Source organism: Macaca mulatta, chromosome 19 (genome assembly GCF_049350105.2).
Source record: "Macaca mulatta isolate MMU2019108-1 chromosome 19, T2T-MMU8v2.0, whole genome shotgun sequence".
NCBI classification, from domain to species: domain Eukaryota; kingdom Metazoa; phylum Chordata; class Mammalia; order Primates; family Cercopithecidae; genus Macaca; species Macaca mulatta.
Genome location: NC_133424.1, coordinates 60,631,756 through 60,656,311, shown reverse-complemented (window position 1 = coordinate 60,656,311; position 24,556 = coordinate 60,631,756). Strand labels below are relative to the sequence as shown.

Genomic DNA, 24,556 nt, shown 5'->3' with positions numbered 1-24,556 from the left:
TTGTATTTTTAGTAGAGACGGGGTTTCTCCATGTTGGTCAGGCTGGTCTTGAACTCCCGACCTCAGGTGATCCACCTGCCTCGGCCTCCCAAAATGCTGGGATTACAAGCGTGAGCCACCGCGCCCGGCCATTTTCTTAGATTCTAAGTTTTTTCCTTTTTCTTCTCCCTTGGAAATACTGATGATTCGTAAGTTTCATTGCTTTATGTAGCCCCATACTTCTATTTATTTATTATTTTATTTTAGCCTGACTGGGTTAATTAAAAAGGCTTGTCTTCAGGTTCTCTCTGCTTGTTCCAGTCTATGATTAAAACTTTCCACTGTATTATATTTTCAATGAATCTTTCATTTCTAGATGTTAATTTTTTTAAGATATCTGTCTCCTTGGTAAATCTCTAGTTCACACCCTGAATGAATCTTCAGATTTTTTTGTGTTGGTTTTCAGATTTATCTTGCATCTCTTATTGAGCTTCTTTAAGCTCAGTCTTTTGAATTATTTATCTGGCACTTTGAAAATTTCATTTTGGTTAGGATCCATTGGTAGAGAATTACTATGTTCCTTTGGGGGTGTCATAACACCTTAAAATAAAATAAAATAAAATAAAATGCAGTGAGAGAATCTCTGCATATTATTTCTTCTGCCCATCTCCTCCTCGAGACCCAGAAAAGGAAGCTCCCTTCTCGGTAGTCCTAAATTTTATGGAGATTGTTGCATGTGGTTCAATATTCAGCACCAATAGATGAAAATTTCATTTTGGTTAGGATCCATTGGTAGAGAATTACTATGTTCCTTTGGGGGTGTCATAACACCCTGATTTTTCATACTTCCATTACTGTAATGCTGTGTCCCCACCCAAATCTCATCTTGAATTGTAGCTCCCATAATTCCCACGTGTTGTGGGAGGTGATTGAATCATGAGGGCAGGTTTTTCCTGTGCTGTTCTTGTGAGAGCAAATAAAACTCACGAGATCTGATGGTTTTATAAAGGGAGGTTTCCTGAACAGGCTCTCTCTTGCCTGCGGCCATGTAAGATGTGACTTTGCTCCTCCTTTGCCTTCCACCATCATTGTGAGGCTTCCCCAGCCATGTGGAACTGTGAGTCAACTAAATTTCTTTCATTTATGAATTACCCAGTCTTGGGCAGTCCTTTACAGCAGCATGAGAACAGACTAATATATCTATTCAGCACATATTTATTATGTGCCTTATATATTCCAGGCACTATTTTAGGGGATGGGGATACATCAGTAAGAAATAGTGAAAAACATGACAACCTAAGATATTACATGGAATGTTCATGCTATGGGAAAAATATATGTATATATAGTAAGAACTCTAACAAATAAAGAATGCTATTCCATTCTTTGAAAATAAGTACAGCAGTATGTCTCTCGACCTCTTCAGAAATCGGTCCATAATGATAACCCTGCCAATGTTATACTGATGTCTTTGGTTCTTATACTTCCAATTTGTTGTTGTTATAATTTACATTGAATATATCGGTTCATTTAAAATAATCATTTATCAGAGATGGCAGGATACATCATGTCTTTCCTCCGTCAGTTTCTTTTTATCCTTCTGGAGCTGGTTCTCTTTGTAGGCATATGTGTGATGCCTCCTGGATAGGTCTCCACATCCCTTCGCTGCTTAATCCCCATCATGATTTCATCCCTTTGCTCAGTATAACTTGAATTTTTTTCTTTTATTTGATATTCCAGGCCCAGTTTATATTTCAGCTTTGCCCATTCTTTCTTCATTACTACCACTGATATTTTAAAATTAATATAATATGCACATAATGTATTGCTCCATAATTTTCAGAGTGGACACGCCCATGTATCCAGCACCAGAACAAGATACAGAACATCTCCAACTTCTCTGAGGCCCCCTTGAACACTCTCCCAGTCATTACCCCAAGGGTGTCTAACAGCTGGACTAGTAATGCCACCTACTGTCAATTGCTTTTAGTTTAAATTCTTGCTCGTTATTTCCATAAAGTCTCTATTGAGTTGCCCCTGAGACTTCTGAAAGGTTTTCTTATTGTTTGAATTCCATTCTATGTCCTTGGTGCCTGCTCAGATAATTCTGAGGTCTCGCCTTCTGCTCCAGCTTCTGGACCTCTCAGAGGGGACCTCACTCTTCTGTATCTGCTCCCCGGTGCTCAGGTGGCCGAGCATCTCACAGCAGCCGTGTGATGGAGAGAAGTGACATCTCTACCCTCACCCATCAGAGACGTGTTCACAGACACAGCCAAGCTACCAGTCCTCGGCTGAGGCACCAAAAGGAAGTCCCTTTGTCCCTGGGTTTTATAAGTCCCCTGGTCAAACTCTCCACAGTGTAAAAATAAAATCAAACTGTACAGGAGTTTATGATAAGTTTACCATTCACAAGAAACCCTTTGGCTCTGAGATGTCCATCAGCAAAATGTTAATACCATGTCTATTTTGCATAGAGGCATGTTTACATCTATCTATCTAGTTTACCACTCTACCACCTATCTGTCTATCTCTGTATCTCCTTCTGGGTGTTGGATACATGGGTGTATCCACTGTGAAAATTATGAAGCAATAAATTATTTGCATATTTTATTAAAATAGATTATATCTATTTATAATAGATTATAAAATTTAATAGATTATAAAATTTTAATAGATTATAAAATGTATAGATTATAAAAATATAATCTATCTATCTATCATCTCAATCTATTTTTTTGAAACGGAGTCTCACTCTGTTGCCCAGGCTGGAGTGCAGTGGCATGACCTCAGCTCACTGCAACTTCTGCCTTCTGGGTTCAAGCGATTCTCCTGCCTCAGCCTCCCAAGTAGCTGGGATTACAGACGTCAGTCACCATGCCCAGCTAAGTTTTGTATTTTTAGTAGAGATGGGATTTCACCATGTTGGCCAGGCTGGTCTTAAACTCCTGACCTTAGGTGACCCACCTGCCTCGGCCTCCCAAAGTGCTGGGATTACAGGTGTGAGCCACCATGCCTGGCCCCATCATCTCAATCTTTACATCAACTGAATCATATCCTACATGCTACTCAATACAATATATAGAAAACTTTTATGCCACTATTTGTGCTTATTTCTTTTTCTGTGTGCTTTCTAATGTTTCTCCCCGTTATTCCTCAGATGATAGATGATGAGGAAGAGCGCTTCTGTGGTGTGCGTCTACAGACTTCACCCTCAATGCAACCCCTGACCTTTGGTGCCCATTATATTGTGTCTAATTCTGCTCATCTGGAAATAATACCCACGGTTGGTAGAATTCAAATCTAACAACGGATTTCAGAATATTTTGTACTTTTGAAACAAATAGAAGAATTTTAGCAAGATGCAATTTTTTTCATTAATCGCAAATACAAAGTTTTAAAAAATCGAAAATACAGGAAAACGGTCTTAATCAAATTAAATATTTCCAAAACCTTAACACAGGCAGAGGTAACATTTTAGCATTTGGGGCACTTATCTTGTGATTAAAACTGTATGTTCAGTTTTCTAAATTGAAGTTTCCACTTCTCTGTTATGGTTCCCTGCAGGCCTGACATCTTGCCTAGCTAAGTCACTTAAGGAGTATTTGTTAAGGTGTTTGAATGAAGAAATATGATATCTTGGCCAGGCTCAGTGGCTCAGGCCTGTAATCCCAACACTTTGGGAGGCCGTGGCAGGCGGATCACGAGGTCAAGAGTTTGAGACCAGCCTGACCAACGTGGTGAAACCGCGTCTCTACTAAAAATACACAAAAAATTAGCTGGGTGTGGTGGCGTGCGCCTGTAATCCCAGCTACTCAGGAGGCTGAGGCAGGAGAATCACTTGAACCTCGGAGCTGGAGGTTGCAGTGAGCTGAGATCACACCACTGCACTCTACCCTGGGCAATGGAGTGAGACTACATCTCAAAAAATAAAATAAATAAAATTAAAAAAAATATGATATGTATTATATTTTATGTATTTTTACTGGAGATTACTGTATATTTCTGCACAATTGAAATTATTCCTCCCTGTTTTTTTAATAGGACATAATATGCCATGTAGCTAAAACCCTAGAGCTTTTTAAATCACTTCATTATTATTCAGCATTTAGTTGAACTGCTTGTAATTTCTCATAACAAGTGCCCTGGCAATAAATATTTCAACTCATACAGTTTTATGTTTTTCATGTGAAGCTAGAGTGTCCTAAGAGAAATGACTGATTCAAAGAGTACTCATCAAGTTAAAGCTAGTACATTTCCAAAGAGATTTTCAAAGATTTTTCACAATATAAGTTCTCAAGAATAAAGGACGAGATTTTCCAACAAAATATCCATCTCTAGAATAAAGTATCAAAATTTAATTGTTTTCTAATCTGAATGGGAAAAAATGCATCTCAGTCCATTATATATTTTGTTGTTGTTTGTTTTCTTGAGACGGTCTCACTCTGTCTCCCAGGCTGCTGTGCTCACGGCAACCTCCACCTCCTTGGTTCAAGGCATGCTCCTGCCTCCCCCTCCCAAGTTGCTGAGATTACAGTTGTGTGCCTCCGTGCCTGGCTAATTTTTTGTATTTTTTACAAATTTTAGAATTTTAAAATTGCTATTTTCCAAGAGTTATAGGGCTTGTTTCCTAAAGAAACTAGAGATTTGCATGAACTAAGCTTTTCCTAATTCTGTCCTGCCTATGAAGTTAGCGCCTATTCCCCAGGGCAGCTTTCCTTAGGAATCCTGGGGAAGTCGGGTGCAGAACGAAGAGAAGGACGTGAAAGAGACAGGGTTTCACCATGTTGGTCAGGCTGGTCTTGAACTCCTGACCTCAGGTGATCCACCTGCCTTGGTCTGCCAAAGTGCTGGGATTACCAGCGTTGGGCCACCACGCGCCCAGTGCTTATTTGTGTTTTACAGCCTGATCTTCCAGGCTGCTCTTTGTTAGGAGACAAGTGATTTCTTTGAACTGCCTGAGGTTAGAAAGGGAGCAATTTCTGAGCTGCTTCTTGTTAGAAGGAAAGTTTTTCGCTGGGGAATCTCTTCACCCTATCTTCCTAAATGACTTTCTATCTCTGTAACACCAGCCAGACAGTTCCCAGAAGCTCAGTTGTCCTTCAGGCAAGATACATTCTTGGTTGTGGCAGGACCTTCCACAAACATTGTTGGTATGGAGATAAATAAAATACAGGGAGTTCCTTCAATAAAAATGCAAACAGTAAACATGGCATAAGGAATGGCCATCATAAGGCTGGGCGTGGTGGATCATGCCTGTAATCCCAGCACTTTGGGAGGCCAAGGTGGGCAGATCGCTTGAAGTCAGGAGTTCAAGACCAGCCTGGCCAACATGGTGAAACCCTGTCTCCACTGAAAATACAAAAATTAGCTTGGATTGGTGGCAAGCAATTGTAGTCCCAGCTACTCAGGAGGCAGAAACAGGAGAGTCACTTGAACCTGGGAGGTGGAGGTTGTAGTGAGCCGATATCACACCACTGCACTCCAGCCTGGGTGGCAGAGCAAAACTCTGTCTCCAGAAAAAAATAAAAATAAAAATAAAAAAGGAAATGGCAGTTGTAATATGAGGTGATAATCTTGAGCAAGGTAAAATCTCCTTAGATTCGTCTTCCTTTTAAAGAGACGGAGAACCTAGGCCAGGGGCTGTGGCTCACGCCTATAATCCCAGCACTTTTGGAGCCTGAGGCAGATGGATCATGAGGTCAGGAGGTTGAGACCATCCTGGCTAACATGGTGAAAACCCGTCTCTACTAAAAATACAAAAAATTAGCTGGGCGTGGTGGCGGGTGCTTGGTCCCAGCTACTCAGAGGTTGAGGCAGGGGAATCCCTTGAACCTGGAATGCGGAGGTTGCAGTGAGCCGAGAACGAGCCACTGCACTCCATCCTGGGTGACAGAGTGAGACTCTGTCTCCAAAAAAAAAAGAAAAAAAAAAAAAAAGACAAAGAACCAAGGACCTCACCTCTTAGAATTTTTAAATTGCTATTTTCCAAGAGTCGTAGGGCTTGTTTCCTAAAGAAACTAGAGATTTGCACGAACTAAGCTTTTCCTAATTCTCTCCTGCCTATGAGGGTAGCTCCTATTCCCCAGGGCAGCTTTGCTCAGGAATCCTGGGGAAGTCGGGTGCAGAACGAAGAGAAGGACGTGAAAGCACAATGCCACATCTGACCCTTGGCTTCCCAGCAAGGCCAGGACAGACCCGATGAGCTGCCTTTGCCAGTTTTCCTACATTTCTCTACAGTCTGAGATCCTGTTAGTAGAGTTATTCATGGGGAGCCTCAGCACCTAAGGTTTTTTTTTTTTCTTTTGAGATGGAATATCGCTCTTGTCACCCAGGCTGGAGTGCAGTGGCTTGATCTTGGCTCACTGCAACCTCCACCTCCCGGGTTAAAGCGATTCTCCTGCCTTAGCCTCCCAAGAAGCTGGAATTACAGGCACCCGCCACCACAGCCCACTAATTTGTTGTATTTTTAGTAGAGACAGGGTTTCATCATGTTAGCTAGGCTGGTCTCAAACTCCTGACCTCAGGTGATCTGCCCGCCTCGGCCTCCCAAAGTGCTGGGATTACAGGCGTGAGGCACCGTGCCCAGCCAACACCTAAGATTTTTGTACTCAGCTCAGATCATTTTTCTCTGATTCATGGGGTGTTGAGAGCTAGTTTACTCTTGCTTTCATAGAATAAAATTATTTCCTAACATTGTCAATTTAAAAGGATGTTTACTGACTGGGTGCGGTGGCTTATGCCTGTAATCCTAACACTTTGGGAGGCCAAGGGGGGCAGATCACGAGGTCAGGAGTTCGAGACTAGCCTGGCCAATTCGGTGAAACCCTGTCGCTACTAAAAATACAAAAACTAGCTGGGCATGGTGGTGTGCACCTGCAATCTCAGCTACTTAGGAAGCTGAGGCAGGAGAATCACTTGAACCTGGGAGCGGATGTTGCAGTGAGCCGAGATTGTGCCACTGCACTCTAGCCTGGGCAACAGAGCAAGACTCTGTAAAAAAAAAAAAAAAAAAAAAAAAAGGATGTTTACCTCTCTCCCTCTATTTCCTTCTCAACCAGCTAGGACATTGTGAAGATAACAGGGGGGAAGTTCCATTGACCAGTTCACTGTAGGGAGCTGGGCCTTTCCAACCTCCACTGCTTAAGTCAACTGCTGTGTTTCCTCTAGGAGTTGAAATTGTCCTACAGGAGCCCTGGAGAAATCCAGCCCTTCTCGAAATTCAATGCTGGGCAGATGAAGGAACCCATTCAACTTGAAATTACTGACAAAAGACATGGGACTTTGGTCTGGAAGACTGTGGTGAAGCCAGGTAGGTGAGTGGGTGACGCTGGCATTTTTGGTGAGAGAAAATGCACCTCCACCATTGGATGTCAAAGAAGAGAGCCTGTTTCTCATTCCATCCCACATAAGAAGTCTATTGTCAGTATATCGCCCATGTGAGGACGACGAAAGTGATGGTAGTCCGTGGGAAGTGAAATGCTCAAGGGACCCGAGAATGGGGATGGCCATGGGAATGGAAACCCCTCACACCTGGGGGTAAAGAACAGGAGATTTTGGTTTTTTTTGACAGAGTCTCGCTGTGTTACCCAGGCTGGAGTGCAGTGATATGATCTCGGCTCACTGCAACCTCCTGGTTCAAGTGATTCTCCTGCCTCAGTCTCCCAAGTAGCTAGGACCACAGGCACGTGCCACCACACCTGGCTAATTTTTGTATTTTTAGTAGAGATGGGGGTTTGCCCTGTTGGCCAGGCCAGTCTCAAACTCCTGGCCTCAAGTGATCCACCTGCCTCGACCAGCCTGGCCAACGTGGTGAAACCCTGTCTTCACTAAAATACAAAAATTAACCAGGCGTGGTGGAGGGTGCCTCTAGTCCCAGCTACTCAGGAGGCTGAGGCACGATAATCACTTGAACCCGGGAGGTGGAGGTTGCAGTGAGCCGAGATGGTGCCACTGCACTCCAGCCTGGGAAACAAGGGAAATTCCATCTAAAAAAAAATTTTTTTTCAGCTGTCATGAGCATGCTGATTCCTTAATAGGGAAATTCTGGATGACATGGGGAGTCTGTGGGTGGCTGGGCCTCTCGGTGAATGTGCTGTTCCATGAAGCTGATGCTCTTCCTGGAAGTCAAATGACCAGAAACCCAATTTCTGCACCTCATAGTCAATGGGAGACTCAGAGTCATCAGATTCATTCTGTGTTGGTGACATGGAGACTGAGCTGCTACCAACGGAGGGGGTCACAAAATTCATCAGAACTTTAAACCACATCAGGGATTTTAGATAAAAGGATAAGACCATATTGAAGGCCTCCTGGGAAACATCATTTCAATTATTTTCAAATGGGTAGCTCCAGTTGTGAAATCTTCTATCAACTTATAAGTCCTGGTACCAACATGTATAAAAATTTACTCCTTAAATGTTGATTGTTCATGTCTAAAACACATTTACCTTGACTGTAATTTATGTAAGACAGTACGATATGATATTGTTGTAACCCTCAGAGTTCCTAAGACATTCACCTGTGCGTAGAAAGAATATTGGAAAAATGGGCTGGGCGCGGTGGTTTATGTCTGTAATACCAGCACTTTGGGAGGCCGAGGTGGGCGGATCACCTGAGGTCAGGAGTTCGAGACCAGTCTAGCCAACATGGCAAAACCCTGTCTCCAATAAAAATACAAATATTAGCCAGGCATGGTGGCGCATGCCTACAATCGCAGCTACTCAGGAGGCTGAGGCAGGAGAATTGCTTGAACCTGGGAGGCAGACGTTGCTGTGAGTTGAGACTGGGCCATTGCAATCTAGCTTTGGTAACAGAGTGAAACTCTGTCTCAAAAAATGAACAAACAAACAAAAAACAAAAAAAGAAAGAATATTGGAAAAATGTGTTCCTTTCTCTGATACATTTCCTGAATGGGCAGTGAGTGGCTCTTGACTTACTGGGGTTTCATTAGTATATTAGTGTGCCAAACAAGATCCCTGCCTTATAAAATATGGAGAATTAAATTATTTTCATTGGCGCATAAAAGACTAGAAAAGCTCCGTAAGGGTATATGATTCATTGTATGTCATCTCCAATTCTTCCCTCTTTTGTAGTGGATATCCAGCTTGGAGCTGCATCAGCCCCTCGTACCTTCTCAGGTTAGTGAAATGTTTACACTAAAGCCAGATGGATGTATCTGCTATCAAGAGGCCTTTGAGTGCTTTAACTTCACAAAGTGAGGCTCCATTTCTTCTAACCTTGTCATTTACAAAGAACAAGCGATGCCAGAGGAAAATACAAACAATGAGTATGATTTACTTACGGGAGGACGTGAGGACATCACGTCCACACCAAGGAGCAGGAAACAGCAAGTTATTGGGGTAAATGTCTTGCATCTGGAGAACCGTAAGTTAAAGTAGTTCTATATTGAACTTTGAGAAATATATAGTAACTATGAGACTACAAAGTTAATCAAGAACTGGAAGTAAAATATCGAAAATGAAATGAATGTGGGTTAGGCAACAGACACAAGATGAAGACCCATCCCCCGCCATGGAATTATGAATCTTCGTTTGGTGCGGATCCCAAATCCTGTAAGAGAGCAATTCTCAGAGTCCGCAACTCCCCCTTTCATCCACGTGCAGCCTTTGTGAGGGAGAACCACCGGCAACTCCAAGCCAGGATTGGGGACCTGAAAGGGGTGCTCGATGATCTCCAAGACAATGAGGTTCTCAGTGAGAATGAGAAGGAGCTGGTGGAGCAGGCAAAGACACGGCAGAGCAAGACCGACGCCCTGCTGAGCATGGTGGAGAAGAAAGGGGACCGGGCCCTGGAGCTGCTCTTCAGAAGCCTTAGTGAAAGGGACCCTTACCTCGTGTCCTATCTTAGACAGCAGAGTTTGTAAAGGGAGTCAGTCCGAGAGTGTGGAAGAGAGAATCCAGCGTTCTCATTGGAAATGAACGAGTAGAGATGCATCCTTGATTCCAGTGTCCAAAACAGAGGAGGGCTGGGTCACATTTGCCCATCACACAGGCTTTGGGGACAGATACGTGACCTGGAAGACACCCATGGGCTGTATCCCCATGCCTTTCCCTCAAGAATATCTGAAGAAAATAACGGTAGTGCTTTTAAATCTTTTCTAACCATGGCTCGATATATGACTGTTCCATCCATTGACACGTTTCCCGAAGACCCAGGGTGAGTAAGTCAAAGCAGTTGTGTTTATACATGATAGGCTCCAGAAAGGAAAATTCTCCTGATGAACCTGAAAACCAGCTTTTATGGACACTCTGTTTGATGTCTCACCATTCCACCACAAAAAGCAGGAACGCTAACAAAACCTCTCAATCGAAGAGACTCAAGGTATTTCTTAATGGTATTGGTTTTATATACGTTGTTCCTTTAACATTTTATCTATTGCTGTTATTACTAGAATAATGTAAGTACGTTATTCTACAAGTACCCGGGAGGTGGAGGCTGCAGTGAGCCGAGGTCGCACCATCACATTCCAACCTGGGCGACAGATGGAGACTCCATCAAAAAAAAAAAAAAAAAAACCCTTGGGAAATTGCTATGTATCTTGTACTTTTAATCATTGAGATTTGTGTAACTCATTGACTGTTTCAATAGCTCTCGAGGAAAAGGGCCTATTAACGGATTTCCAGATATTTCCCATTTCTGCCGCTCTTGATTTTGCAAGTTTCATTCTGCAGTTTTCTTTTTTGTCTGAAAAACTTTGATTTGTACTTCTTTTAGAGCAGATCGGATAGCTATGACTTCTCGTACTTTCCTTTCTTTCTTTTTTCTTTTTTTTTTTTTTTTTTTTTGAGACAGAGTCTTGCTGTCGCCCAGGCTGGAGTGCAGCGGTATGATCTCAGCTCACTGCAACCTCCACCTCCCAGGTTCAAGCAATTCTCCTGCCTTAGCCTCCCAAGTCGCTGGGACTACAGGCGCCCACCACCACGCCCAGCTAATTTTTTGTATTTTTAGTAGAGATGGGGTTTCACCATGTTGGCCAGGCTGGTCTCGAACTCCTGACCGAAGTGATCCACCCACCTTGGCCTCCCAAAGTGCTGGGATTACAGATGTGGCCCACCGTGCCTAGCCATGGCTCATCCTCGTATTGTAAGTAATTTTGATTTGTACCCTGGACATTTGAATGTTATGTTATGAGACTCTATGATTCATCTGTATTCAACACAAAGTGTCCATTTTTTTTAAGTCTTCTATGAAGTGAGGTTTTCATGTTAGCTCATTTTTAAAGTCTGTGCAGTTCTGTCTATCCCGTGTGTGCCTGTGAGATGGGGCGGGGGTTGACCTGCTAGTGCGGGTCTCAGGGCCTTTAAATGGGAATTAGGATCACAGCAGTGGATGCCCAAGTTGGGGTTAAGCCTCGGAATTCATAAAAGTCTTCACGGACTCGCATTCTGCCGCTCCATGTGCTTTATTATTGTTATGGTGAGAGAAATGGCATTTTGTTATTTTTCTATACCCTAACTTGAAGTAGAACTGAACTTTTGCATTTGAAGATTGAACGCCATAATTTTATGAAAAAAATAAAAATATGTCATTATTAAAACAAAGCAAGGTATATATTCATATGAGTTTTATTGATTCATTTGAGTATGTGAAGTTAAAAATACAAGTCCATGGCCGGGCGCGGTGGCTCAAGCCTGTAATCCCAGCACTTTGGGAGGCCGAGACAGGTGGATCACGAGGTCAGGAGATCGAGACCATCCTGGCTAACACGGTGAAACCCTGTCTCTACTAAGAAATACAAAAAACTAGCTGGGCGAGGTGGCGGGCGCCTGTAGTCCCAGCTACTCAGGAGGCTGAGGCAGGAGAATGGCGTAAACCCAGGAGGCGGAGCTTGCAGTGAGCTGAGATCTGGCCACTGCACTCCAGCCTGGGCGACAGAGCAAGACTCCGTCTCAAAAAAAAAAAAAAAAAAAAATACAAGTCCATTAAAAAGAAGCCACTAGGCTTCTTTTCTAAGTGACGTGTGTCACTGAGAGCTGATGTTACCCTTTCACTTCCAAAAGTCTTTTTCAGAAGATAGCGTTTTAATTAATGTTAACATAAAGTGTACGAAATATATTAGTTGACTAACTCTACTTTTGTCATATCTTGATAAACTCTTTAAGAGCTAAAGACTAGATATTATAAAATTAGGACCCGTTTATCCAGTATATACATAATATATACAGTGTGGCAAAGATAAATGGAATGCAGGCTGGACGCAGTGGCTTACGCCTGTAATCCCAACACTTTGGGAGGCTGAGGCAGGCGGATCACCTGAGGTCAGCAATTCGAGACCAGCCTGACAATAATGGAGAAACCCCTTCTCTACTAAAAATACAAAATTAGCAGGGTGTGGTGGCCCATACCTGTAATCTCAGCTACTTGGGAGGCTGAGGCAGGAGAATCGCTTGAATCTGGGACGCGGAGGTTGCAGTAAGCCGAGATTGCACCACTGCACTCCAGCCTGGACAACAGAGTGAGACTCTGTCTCAAAAAAAAAGAGTAAAGACTCCAAAGACCAAAGTTCCATTAACTGGCAAGTAATGGATCCAGGTCTACAACATTCTATCTCCTAATGTCGTCTCCAGATTAATTTTTTAAATCACCCAGGGTAGCAATCTGCAATGTCCTCTGGATCTGTGTCAACTCTTGTGTGGCAAATGACTGAAAGTTCAACTTCAATGGAATAAAAATATATAGAGCGTGTCCTGGCTCTACTGAATGCAAGGACAGGAGGTAGGACTGACCCCAGGGAGGCTGATCCATGGGCTCCAAAAACACCACAAGGAAGGAACGTTTCTCCAGGTGTCCACCCGGCCTTCCGTGGTGTTGGCTCCACACAGTATTCACATGAAGCCTCACATCTCACAAGAGACGACTGGGAGAAGAGCAAGGGCAGCCTCTGATCCCTCCCGATGAGGAGAAGGCTCCTCGGGATGTTGTAATGTCTCACAGACACATTTCCCATTCGGCCTATGTCTCCAGGAAGTCAGGGGAGCAGATTAAATTTTCAAAATTGCCGGGCGCGGTGGCTCAAGCCTGTAATCCCAGCACTTTGGGAGGCCGAGGCGGGCGGATCACAAGGTCAGGAGATCGAGACCATCCTGGCTAACACGGTGAAACCCTGTCTCTACTAAAAATACAAAAAACTAGCCGGGCGAGGTGGCGGGCGCCTGTAGTCCCAGCTACTCGGGCGGCTGAGGCAGGAGAATAGCGTAAACCCAGGAGGCGGAGCTTGCAGTGAGCCGAGATCGCGCCACTGCACTCCAGCCTGGGGGACAGAGCAAGACTCCGTCTCAAAAAATAAATCAATAAATAAATTTTCAAAATCACGCCTAGGGTCAAGATGGCTGGCTGGACACAGCCCAGAAGCACCACTCCCACCGAGAGAAACCAAGATACTGGGTAAACCAGCAGACTTAGAGCAGATCTTCGGAGAGAAAACACCAAGAGCTGATACAAAGGCGATGCAGACGCCAGGGCTGAAGAACGAGGAACCTGGGAATGTGGTGTGGGGTAGCGGAACGCTAGGGCCAGTTCCCAGCACTGAAAGACTCCTAGGGGAGGGGTGAGTGAAGGGACAGAGGGACGGCAGGCTCTCACCACAGACCGCTGATGTACCAGCTATAGGAGACCGCACGCCTTCCATAGACATTTTTTTTTTTTTGCTTTTGAGACGGAGTTTCGCTCTTGTTGCCCAGGCTGGAGTGCAATGGCGCGATCTCAGCTCACTGCAACCTCCGCCTCTCAGCTTCTAACAATTCTCTTGCCTCAGCCTCCCGAGTAGCTGGGATTACAGGCTTGTGCCACCATGCTCAGCTAATTTTTGTATTTTTAGTAGAGACACGGTTTCACCATGTTGGCCAGGCTGGTCTCGAACTCCTGACCTCATGATCCACTCGCCTCAGCCTCTAAAAGTGCTGGGATTATAGGTGTGAGCCACCGCGCCCAGCCTCCATAGACATTTTGTCAGAGACATGTGAACCAGAGCAACTCCATCTTGAGTAGGAGCTGGACAAAATGAGGCTGAGACCTACTGGGCTGCATTCCCATAAACACTTGGTTTATTGATGGTAGTTCTTCAAGGCCTAATCGTCAGTCACCGGCAAGGGCAGGCTATGCTGTAGTGTCTTTCACATCTGTCATTGAAGCTACTGCCCTGCCCCCTTCCACTGCCTCTCAACAAGCCAAACTCATTGCTTTAACCCAGGCTGTTATCCTTGCAAAGGGACTACGTGTCAATATCTACACTGATTCCAAGTATGCCTTCCACGTCCTACATCACCATGCTGTTATATGGGCAGAAAGAGGTTTTCTCACTACACAAGGTTCCTCCATCGTCAATGCTTCCTTAATAAAAATTCTCCTTCAGGCTGCTCCACTGCCCAAGGAAACCGGAGACAACGCTTATGCTGATAATGCAGCAAAGGAAGCAGCTAGTTTCCCCACATCTGTCCCTCATGGCCAGTTGTTTTCCTTCTCAACTATCACTCCCGCCTATTCTCCCACTGAAACTATTACCTATCAATCCCTTTCTCAAGGGACTGGGGAAGGGATTTCCCTCATTTCCCTTACTCAAGGCAAATATCCCTTGCGTAAGGGCACCTATAGTGAGAAATGAGAATGCATTAAATGTGGACTAATACTGGAGGTTCAGGTAAGCCACAGAGACGTAGCTACATGGCATATTATGTCCTGTTTAAGTCATAGGTAGGAATACTTTCAACTGTACAGAAAACGTACACTCTCATATGACAAACACCTATCATCAAGTACATAATATAAAATGAGCTATTTACTTAACTCCCTTAACAAGTACATTTTAAGTACTATCCTCAGGCAAGTGCCACAACCGGAGGCAATCAGCCAGGCCAAATGAACGTCCAGTTATAAACTACAACCTATCAGTGTATAATGTTACCCACGAAACACATACAACAAATGCCAAAATGTTTACTGTGCCTGTGTGAATGTCTTAGAAATATGTAATATGATGAACATGACTTTCTCTGTACTTTCAACTTTTATAATGTTCACATTTGTCATAGATAAATACATGAATATATTTCATCTGGCAAAATGTTTTCCATTTTCCTTACAATCGAAATGTATTTCGAAGATGGGTGTTTTAAATTCAGATTCTACTGACCGTGGGTCTTCTTTCTCATGAGCAGACCAAATGCAATGTGAAGGGAATCACGGGGAGCCCTGGTGGGGGAGGTCTGCAGAGGCACCCCATGGACACAGAACAGGACACGAATCATGAGGTGATCATACTCGAGATGTCTCAGATAGAGCTCAGCCAAGATTTTGTAAAATTATTGAGGAGGAATTCATGCTAGAAATGATTACACTAGATGGTATTATTCTTCCAGTGAGTGGACACCTTAGGAAGTAGAGACTGGAGGGGTCCCAGAGACGTCCAGCAGCTACTGATGTTCTGTTTCTTGATCTGGGTGTGAGTTTACATGGTGGTGTCCACTGTAACGATTCAGGAATTGTTTATATTCTGAATGTGTACTATTTTTGTTGTACTTGAAAAGTGGAAAAGAAAAACCTTAGCTGATACTTTTGAAGGAGGGCATGCTTAATGATGAAGCCTGAATTGGATCTGAAATATTTTCAAAATAAAAATTTCCAATTCCATTGGTCAAAGAGATGAAGCTCCTTTGGACAGCAGGACATACATAGAACATTAATGAAATATGTCAGCACACCCCTGATAAGGTATAGGTGTCATTATAGGTGGATTTATGCAGATATGAGACGTATACCAATGAATTCTGTGTAAAGGAGTGAATCTCCAAGTATTTTGAAACTCTCGATCTGCACTATTCTTTATACCTCTTATCATCTGTACGTATATTTTTTCCATTCCATGATCATTCTATATACTCTCTCTAGTTATCGTGTTTTGTATGTTTAGGTCACTGATATATATCCAACCCCTAAACTGCTGCCTGAAATATGTGAGGTGGACAAACATATTTGTTGAATGAATTTAAAAAGTGGCTTAGAGCAGTGCAGTTTAACAGAAATATAATGCAAAGTCTAGGTGTAATTTTAGGTATTTCAATAGCTGCATTAAAAAGGAGCAAAACCAAGCGGAAAACCTCCTTTTAATTATATGTAATATGTTCATTTAACCCCCAAATAATAACTTGCACATATAATCAATGTGAATATTGTTTCTATGATACTTATGTATGGTTATTCATAGTAAGACATTATAATCTCTTTTAAAAATTAATGAAATGTTAGACCTAAAGCCATAAAAACCCTAGAAGAAAACTTAGGCAATACCATTCAGGACATAGGCATGGGCAAGGACTTCATGACTAAAACACCAAAAGCAATGGCAACAAAAGCCAAAATAGACAAATGGTATCTAATTAAACTAAAGAGCTTCTGCATGGCAAAAGAAACTACCATCAGAGTGAATACGCAACCTACAGAATGGGAGAAAATTTTTACAATCTACTCATCTGACAAAGGGCTAATATCCAGAATCTACAAAGAACTTAAACAAATGTACAAGAAAAATCAAACAACCCCATCAAAAAGTGGGCAAAGGATATGAACAGACACTTTTCAAAAGAAGACATTTATGCAGCCAATAGACACATGAAAAAATGCTCATCATCACTGGCCGTCAGAGAAATGCATATCAAAACCACAATGAGATACCATCTCACACCAGTTAGAATGGCGATCATTAAAAAGTCAGGAAACAACAGGTGCTGGAGAGGATGTGGAGAAATAGGAACACTTTTACACTGTTGGAGGGACTGTAAACTAGTTCAACCATTATGGAAGACAGTGTGGTGATTCCTCAAGGATCTAGAACTAGAAATACCATTTGACCCAGCAATCCCATTACTGGGTATATACCCAAAGGATTATAAATCATGCTGCTATAAAGACACATACACACGTATGTTTATTGCAGCACTATTCACAATAGCAAAGACCTGGAACCAACCGAAATGTCCATCAATGACAGACTGGATTAAGAAAATGTGGCACATATACACCATGGAATACTATGCAGTCATAAAGAAGGATCAGCTCATGTCCTTTGTAGGGACATGGAGGAAGCTAGAAACCATCATGCTGAGCAAGGACAGAAAACCAAACACCACATGTTCTCACTTGTAGGTGGGAATTGAACAATGAGATCACTTGGACACAGGAAGGGGAACATCACACACTGGGATGTGTCGTGGGGTGGGGGAAGTGGGGAGGGACAGCATTAGGAGATATACCACGAGATATACACGGGTTATGAGTAATAACCTCCTGCAGCATCTTAGTTTAGTGTTTGATAACTAACCTGAGTACCAGATTGTTTAAGTAAAACTTTAAGCAACTGCATATAATGTTGCTCTTCAATAGACAAAGTCTGCCCCATGTTACTCTTATTCAGAAACTTTCCATTCCTAGTACTCTTCAGGGCACTGACCTTATATCCCAGTACCTCCTTAGGGCACTGGCCTTGTATCTGCTGACAGCCGCAGACTCTTCCCCGGGTTTCTGATTCGTCTGGTCAGTTTCACTTTCTCTGCTCCAGCAGACCTTCTTTGCCCACGTCCCTGTTTGGCCATGGCTTGTCGCTGTCAGTTGCTACTGGATTGAACGAAGGGGGACAAATGCAAAAATAAAGACAAAGACAAAAAGATCTGCTTTAAAAGAAAGGGTTGGGGTCTCCTTGCTCCTAGTGAACAAGGGCCCAGAACTTTTACAGCCCTTCGTATTTATTAGGTAGAAAGGGCAGGGAGGGAGAGGTAATGGTTGGTCAGCTGCTTGATTTATCACAGGTTCACAAAATTGCTTTCTTTGTACAACAGGCTTCAGATGTTCCTAGAGATAATCACAAGGAACACTGTGCTTGGGGTGCGACTGCCCTCAGCACCCCTTCTGGTGGCAGATGCAGCTGTCAGTTTTCCAACATCCTGCTTTCATGTGAACAGTTTTCTGTTTGCTGATATAGCCTCCAGTGGTATGCTGAGTTGGTCACAACCCTCATTCTTTCGGCCTGTAACACCCCCAGATGTGACAAAGCAGCCCAGAGGACCCCCAGTGGAAGAAACATGTAAAAAACTACACAGACTGCTTCGTAAGATTTCCAGATTCTTTTCATGGCAAGACATAATACAGTAACATTTGAATGGAGAGGAGGCCATCGTCACCCAGGGAGCCACACAGAGGAGGCTGCTCCTGAAGAAATGTAATAGCAAGCTGGCACTGCAGGAGAGGGAGTTTAGGTGGGATTAGCTAGGTTTCAAGGGCTTTCCATGGATTGGCTAATTTGCATAATTCTGCAGGTTATGGGACATGGGGGCTATTTCTAGTTGTTTGGTACATGGGCCAAGGGCCACTGGGGTGAGTGCATTATGGCCCCAGAGTGTGAGAGCCAAATAAGAAGAGAAGTGTTGGAGGTTGATTTAATCAGCTGCTCAAGAAGCACTGAAAGGCCTCCACCCACGGCTTCAAAACTGGGCAGGACAACATTGAAAGACATAAAGGGAGACAGACAGAGAGATCAACAGATATAGAACTAGTGGTTGTCAATTTCAGGGGATAAATTTTGTTAGAAAATAAGGAGTCAGTTTGTCATTACTTTTTTTTTTTTTTTTTTTTTTTTTCCCCCAGACAGGGTCTCGCTCTGTTGCCCAGGCTGGAGTGCAGTGGCATGATGACAGCTCACTGCAGCCTCAAACTCCTGGGCTCGTGCAATCCTCCCACCTCAGCCTCCTGATCAGCTGGGACTGACTGCAGGTGTCCACCACTGCGCCCAGCTAATTTTTGTATTTTTTGTAGAGAAGGGGTTTCACCATGTTGCCCAAGCTGGTCTCAAATTCCTGGGCTCAAGCGATTCCACCCATGTTGGCCTCCCAAAGTGCTGGGATTATAGGCATGACACACTGTACCCTGCAATCATGACTTTTTTTTTTAATAGCTGGGATTCCCTTCATGGCCTCTTTTCCTGTATACTCCCACATCCTTTAACTTCAGCATACTTGCTTCCTCTGGGAGACTTTGCCTTAGATTTGCTGACCTCCCCACACACTCTGCTGGGTTCTGGTTCCCTGCTCTGTGCACCTCTAACTCACTGTACATCATATCTCCACAACTGGACATAATGTCCTGATATTATCATTGTGTGCCTATATGTCTGTCATACTTACCACGCTGCACTCCTGGAGGACGGGAACCTGATCTCATTCATCCGCTTGGCCATTCCCCAATGCCCACTGCAGGGTGGGACAGGTAGCAGATGCTTGATAAACATTTCCTGAAAAATAAATGAATCAGATCCCCGTGATCATCGTTGTTGCTGTTTATCGAACACACCACATGTCAAGTGCTTGGCTAATGCTTCCTATGCACAGTTGCATTTAATCCTTACAGCAATATCATTAAATCAGCACTCTTGCTGTCCCTATTTCATGGGAGGCTGAAGCTTAGAGAGGTGATGTAAACAATATGATGCCAGCCTGAAGGAGAGACTGCTCATATGAAAGTGCTGGGGGAGAAAGAGAGACAGATACACACACACACACACACACACACACACACACACACACACACACACCTACAAGGGAGGAGAGAAGAGAAGGGAGGAAGGAAGGAAGGGAGGGAGGGAAGGAGGGGGAAAAGGATGGGAGGGGAGGGGAGGGGATGGGAGGGAAGGGGAGACAAGACTAGCACTGAGATTTATTTTCCTTTTTTTTTTTTTTTTGAGATGGAGTCCCACTTCGTCTCCCAGGCTAGAGTGCAATGGCAGGATCTTGGCTCACTGCAACCTCTGCCTCCCGGGTTCAAGTGATTCTCCTGCCTCAGCCTCCTGAGTAACCGGGATTACAGGCGTCTGCCACCACACCCAGCTAAGTTTTGTATTTTTAGTAGAGATGGAATTTCACCATGTTGGTCAGCTGGTCTTGAACTCTTGACCTCAGGCGATCCACCTGCCTCAGCCTCCCAAAGTGCTGGGATTATAGGCATGAGCCACCACACTCAGCCTATTTTTCGAAGGAAGGAAGGAAGGAAGGAAGGAAGGAAGGAAGGAGGGAGGGAGGGAGGGAGGGAGGGAGGGCGGGCGGGCGGGCAGGCAGGGAGGCAGGCAGACACACACTAGGATTGAGATTTATTTTTCTTAAAAAGTGGTCAGTCCAGACATGGTGGCACATGTTTATAGTCCCAACTACCTGGGAGACTGAAGCAGGAAGATCACTTGAGCCCAAGAGTTTGAGGCTGCAGTAAGCTATGATCATGCCACTGCAGTTCAGCCTGGGCAACAGAGTGAGACCCTGTCTCTTAAAAAATAATAATAATAAGAGAGAGCAGTGGTCAGTAGGATTCAATAATTATTTTATTTAATACACTAGCATTTATTGGGTGCCTATATGTTGAGTTTCCAGTGATGAACAAGATGCCTGCTGTTATAACCCCAGAAGGTGGATGGAGACAGATAGATACTGAACTCCTGGTGCTCAGTTATGGATGTTTCTCGATTATCCACCCAACATCCATCCCTCTTCCCTCTTCTTAAAAGGACCCATGTCTTATTTCCAGCGTCCGCTCCTCACACATCCTACGAACATCAAAAAAACCTGTTGCCACCTCCACCTCCAAGGATATTTCACTCCCCTAATCACAATTATGGATTTACATGAGGGGCAAGTGACTTAGGCCCAGTCATGGGGGAGCCAGTTTTGGAGCTCTTGTTACAATGCTGGGAGTGGGGCCTGGAGTAAACCAGCTGGGGCACCCATGGTTGAGTGGTGCAAGGTAGTCCATCTGCCTCTTTTATGAGCACTGTGAAAACTCCATTTCAACATTTCTGACTTTACTCAGAGAAGTAAAGGCTTTTGTGGCTGTAGCCAAACGGAGTCCAAAGGGACTCAGGAATATGCCAAACTGCTACCTTCTTCCAGGCGGACTGTCTGGATTGTGCTCTGATTAATTTGCCGTAGGTTCCTCCCTCTCCAGGGATGGCCTGGCTCCAGCCATTCTGCAACCAAAAGCATAACCAGCCCTTTCCTGTAGCTGACCCTCAGATGGCAGAAGACCCAAAGGAAATATATATATACACACACATATATATACATACACACACACACACACACACACACACACACACACATATATATATATATATATTTTTTTTTTGAGACAGAATCTCGCTCTGCCACCCAGGCTGGACTGCAGTGGAGCGGTCTCAGCTCACTGCAACCTCCGCCTCCCGGGTTCAAGCCATTTTCCTGTCTCAGCCTCCCAAGTAGCTGGCACTACAGGCGCCCGCCACCAGGCCCGGCTAATGGTGAAACCCTGCCTCGACTAAAAATACAAAAATTAGCCAGGCGTGACGGCATGTACCTGTAATCCCAGCTACTTGGGAGGCTGAGGCAGGAGAATCGATTGAAACCGGGAGGCAGAGGTTGCAGTGAGATGAGATCGCTCACTCTCCATCCCTCCAGTTCCCAGGCTGTTAGTCTAATTTCTCCCGCGAGGTCTCTAATCCCCGTCCCCTTCCACTCCAGGGTTACTGTGGCAACGCCAACCTTTGAATCCCCCTCCTGCGCGCTGAGCGGCTCGTAACCATGGAGACCGAAGCAGGTTTCCCGCCCCCGCCTCGTCACCCAGAGACTGCAGCCCCGGGGCCCAGACCCTTTGGACAAGGAGAGCCGAGCGGGCCCCACAATGCTCCGTGGGTAAAGGGGTCCTCCCCACTCCTCTCCTGCCTGCCGACGAAGGAAACACCCCGCAACATGCACAAGCACAGACGGAGTTCTGGGCCCGCGGATTCTACTGCGCAGGCCCTCACGCTTAGGAAAGGCACTTGGGCGCGAAAGCGCTGGTGGCGCTCAGCCTGCTGGGAGTTGTAGTTTTCTGGCTGCGACCGCAGGAGATACAGGTGGCCAATGGGTGAGCTGGATGGAGGTAAGAACAAGGTTAAGGAAGCTGGGATCTTCGTGCAGGTTGGATCGTCACCATAGCAACAATGAAGCATCACGAAGTGCTAGTTCTGCTAGGCAGTCTGCCATTTTCATTCTTTCATCTTTTTTTTTGTTTTCACTCAAAGCTTACTTTGCAACAGGCACTGTTCTAGGCACTGGGGATACAATGGAAAACAAAATAGAGCTTATATTTTGGCGGGAGGAGATCGACAATAACAGTGAACACATGTTACTGGAAAAGCAGTATGTTAATAAGTAATTGGGCTGCTTTGGGAAAAAATGGAAATGCAGGCAATGTTAGAACACTGGCATACACACTAATTCATTTATCCTCACAAAGCCCTATAGACAGATACTATTATGACCCCTCAACTGTAACATAGGCTGAACTGAAGGTCACATGACAAGGAAGTAGCGGAGCTGGGATTTGAACCCAGGCAGTCTGACTTCATACTTGATAAGCTTAACCACAATGCAAAATTGGTAAATAGCTGTGTGGCATAATTTCAGGTAGTGATAAGTGCTGTGAAGGATAAAGCAAAGAAAGGGGCTGGGGTGGCTCTTTGGAGAGACTACTTAGGGATGGCTTTCAGGAAGAGGTGGCATTTGAGCAGGGGCGTGAGGGACTGATGTGACTTGTGATAAGAGAAAAACTTCAGACTAATTAAATTTAAAGAAGTTTAATTGACTGGGCACGGTGGCTCAAGCCTGTAATTCCAGCACTTTGGGAGGCCGAGGAGGGTGGATGGCTTCAAGTCAGGAGTTTGAGACCAGCCTGGCCAACATGGCAAAACCTCGTCTCTACTACAAATACAAAAATTAGCTGGGTGTGGTGGCGGGCACCTGTAGTCCCAGCTACTCGGGAGGCTGAGGCACAAGAATTGCTTGAACCCAGAAGGTGGAGGTTGTAGTGAGCTGAGATCGCGCCATTGCACTCCAGCCTGTGCAACAGAGCGAGACTCCATTTCTAAATAAATAAATAGAGTTTAATTAAGCCAATGAAAGATTCACGAATCAGGCAGCCTCGGGCAAGAGTAGGCTGAAACTCCAGCACAGCCATGTGGTGGAAGATTTACGGACAGAAAAAGGAAAGTGACGTACAGAAAACCGAAGTCAGGTACAGAAACAGCTGGATTGATTACAGCTCGGCGTTTGCCTTATTTGAACACAATTCGAACAGTTGGCTACATTTGATTGCCCAAAACTTGGTGATTGGCACAAGTGTAGGCCACCTTCTGTTTACATCTCCACTTGTTATAGTTCACGACGTACAGAAAAACCTTCAGGCTGAACTTAAAATACATAAGGAGACAGCTTTAGGCTAAACTTGATTTAACACTGGTGAGCTGGACATGTGGGGCATATGGAGGGTTAAAGGTCACTAACCTTTAGTTTCCTCTTGCCTTCCTGAAGGGCCACATACTGTAATACCTGCAGTTCCCTCCAATAAGAACGTACTTCTTCATTCTCTTTTCCTGGCAAACACATTCTTCAAGGTCCAGTTCTGTGAAGATCCTTCTGCCTGTTTTTTTTAAATTTAGTTTTATTTGTTTATGGTCACATACATCTCTTCCTGGTCTGGACTCATCCAATCCATTTGTCACAGTAAAGCTTCGGGGGCAGGGGAGGTGGTTATTCTAACGTACATCCAATCAAGCCGCTCTCTGTTTAAAACCTTTTGAAGGCTTCCCGTACCTCCCAGGATAAAGACTCACCTCATCTTCTATCTTTAAGGGCTTGCAAATCTCACTCTCCAAATCTCTCCCTCTCTCACACTCTGACCCAGCTACCCTGGCCCATCTTCTCTTTATCTTATGGGCTGAGCTCTTTTCCACCCCAGGGCTCTGTGTGTTATTTGGTGAATGAATTAATGAATTAATTCAGTTTCCCGTCACTAACCAGATAACCCACATCTAAGAATCTAATGATAAAACAGGCAAGTGGAGAAGTTTTGGATTTGGTCTGCACTCAATTGCTGTTGTTTGCCTTCCCAGGATCCCTCCTGCCTCCTTTTCTTTCCTTCCTTCCCCCCCTTCCTTCCTTCCTTCCTTCCTCCCTCCCTCCCTCCCTCCCTCCCTCCCTCCCTTCCTCCCTCCCTCCCTTCCTTCCTCCCTCCCTCCCTCCCTCCCTTCCTTCCTTCCAGCAGAGTAGCTGCTTTCATTTTTTTAAAAAAGCCTATTTCAGATAATTGTAGGTTTATGATCAGTCGCTTTGCTTTTCAAAGTATAACATGCATACTAGGATCTTGTTAGAATGAGATTCTGATTCTGTAGTTTTGGAGTGGGTCTGAGAATCTGCATTTCTTTCTTTTTTTTTTCTTTCTTTTTTTTGAGATGGAATTTTACTTTGTCGCACAGGCTGGAGTGCAGTGGACCCACCTCAGCTCACTGCAACCTCTGCCTCCCGGGTTCAAGCGATTCTCCTGCCTCAGCCTCCCGAGTAGCTGGGACCACAGGCGCACCACCACGCCCAGCTGATTTTTGTATTTTTAGTAGAGGCGGGGTTTCACCATGTGTGTTGGCCAGGATGGTCTCAATCTCCTGACCTCAGGTGATCCGCCCGCCTCAGCCTCCCAAAGTGCTGGGATTACAGGTGTGAGCCACCACACCTGGCCTGAA

The 24,556-nt window shown here is 44.5% G+C and overlaps 2 protein-coding genes across 14 annotated transcripts in view; one reads left to right on the top strand and one right to left on the bottom strand.

Moving 5' to 3' along the window:
• Window positions 1-20,012, top strand: part of CARD8 (caspase recruitment domain family member 8) — a 45,508-nt gene extending 25,496 nt beyond the window's left edge. For 2 of the 11 annotated variants that reach the window (XM_077980691.1, XM_077980690.1), the window contains exons 7-10: window positions 3,137-3,262; window positions 7,147-7,288; window positions 9,072-9,116; window positions 17,826-19,303. In XM_077980691.1, coding sequence (XP_077836817.1) covers window positions 3,137-3,262; window positions 7,147-7,288; window positions 9,072-9,116; window positions 17,826-17,842 — 330 coding nt within the window. In that variant the 3' untranslated portion in view covers window positions 17,843-19,303. Of the gene's footprint in view, window positions 1-988; window positions 1,097-3,136; window positions 3,263-7,146; window positions 7,289-9,071; window positions 9,449-9,596; window positions 10,321-10,791; window positions 11,541-13,317; window positions 15,059-17,825; window positions 19,304-19,723 lie in introns of those variants that run through there. The other 9 variants (XM_077980685.1, XM_077980686.1, XM_077980688.1 and 6 more) reach the window with 8 other exon arrangements.
• LOC718594 (caspase recruitment domain-containing protein 8) overlaps window positions 1-21,793 on the bottom strand; it is a 90,460-nt gene extending 68,667 nt beyond the window's left edge. For 2 of the 3 annotated variants that reach the window (XM_077980649.1, XM_077980660.1), the window contains exons 1-3: window positions 21,543-21,793; window positions 19,167-19,273; window positions 17,441-17,604 (exon numbers count right to left, since the gene is read on the bottom strand). The gene's annotated coding sequence lies outside the window, so the exon portion shown is untranslated. Of the gene's footprint in view, window positions 1-17,440; window positions 17,605-19,166; window positions 19,274-21,357 lie in introns of all 3 variants that reach the window. The other variant, XM_077980656.1, reaches the window with a different exon arrangement.
• Between the last annotated feature and the right edge of the window lie 2,763 nt (window positions 21,794-24,556).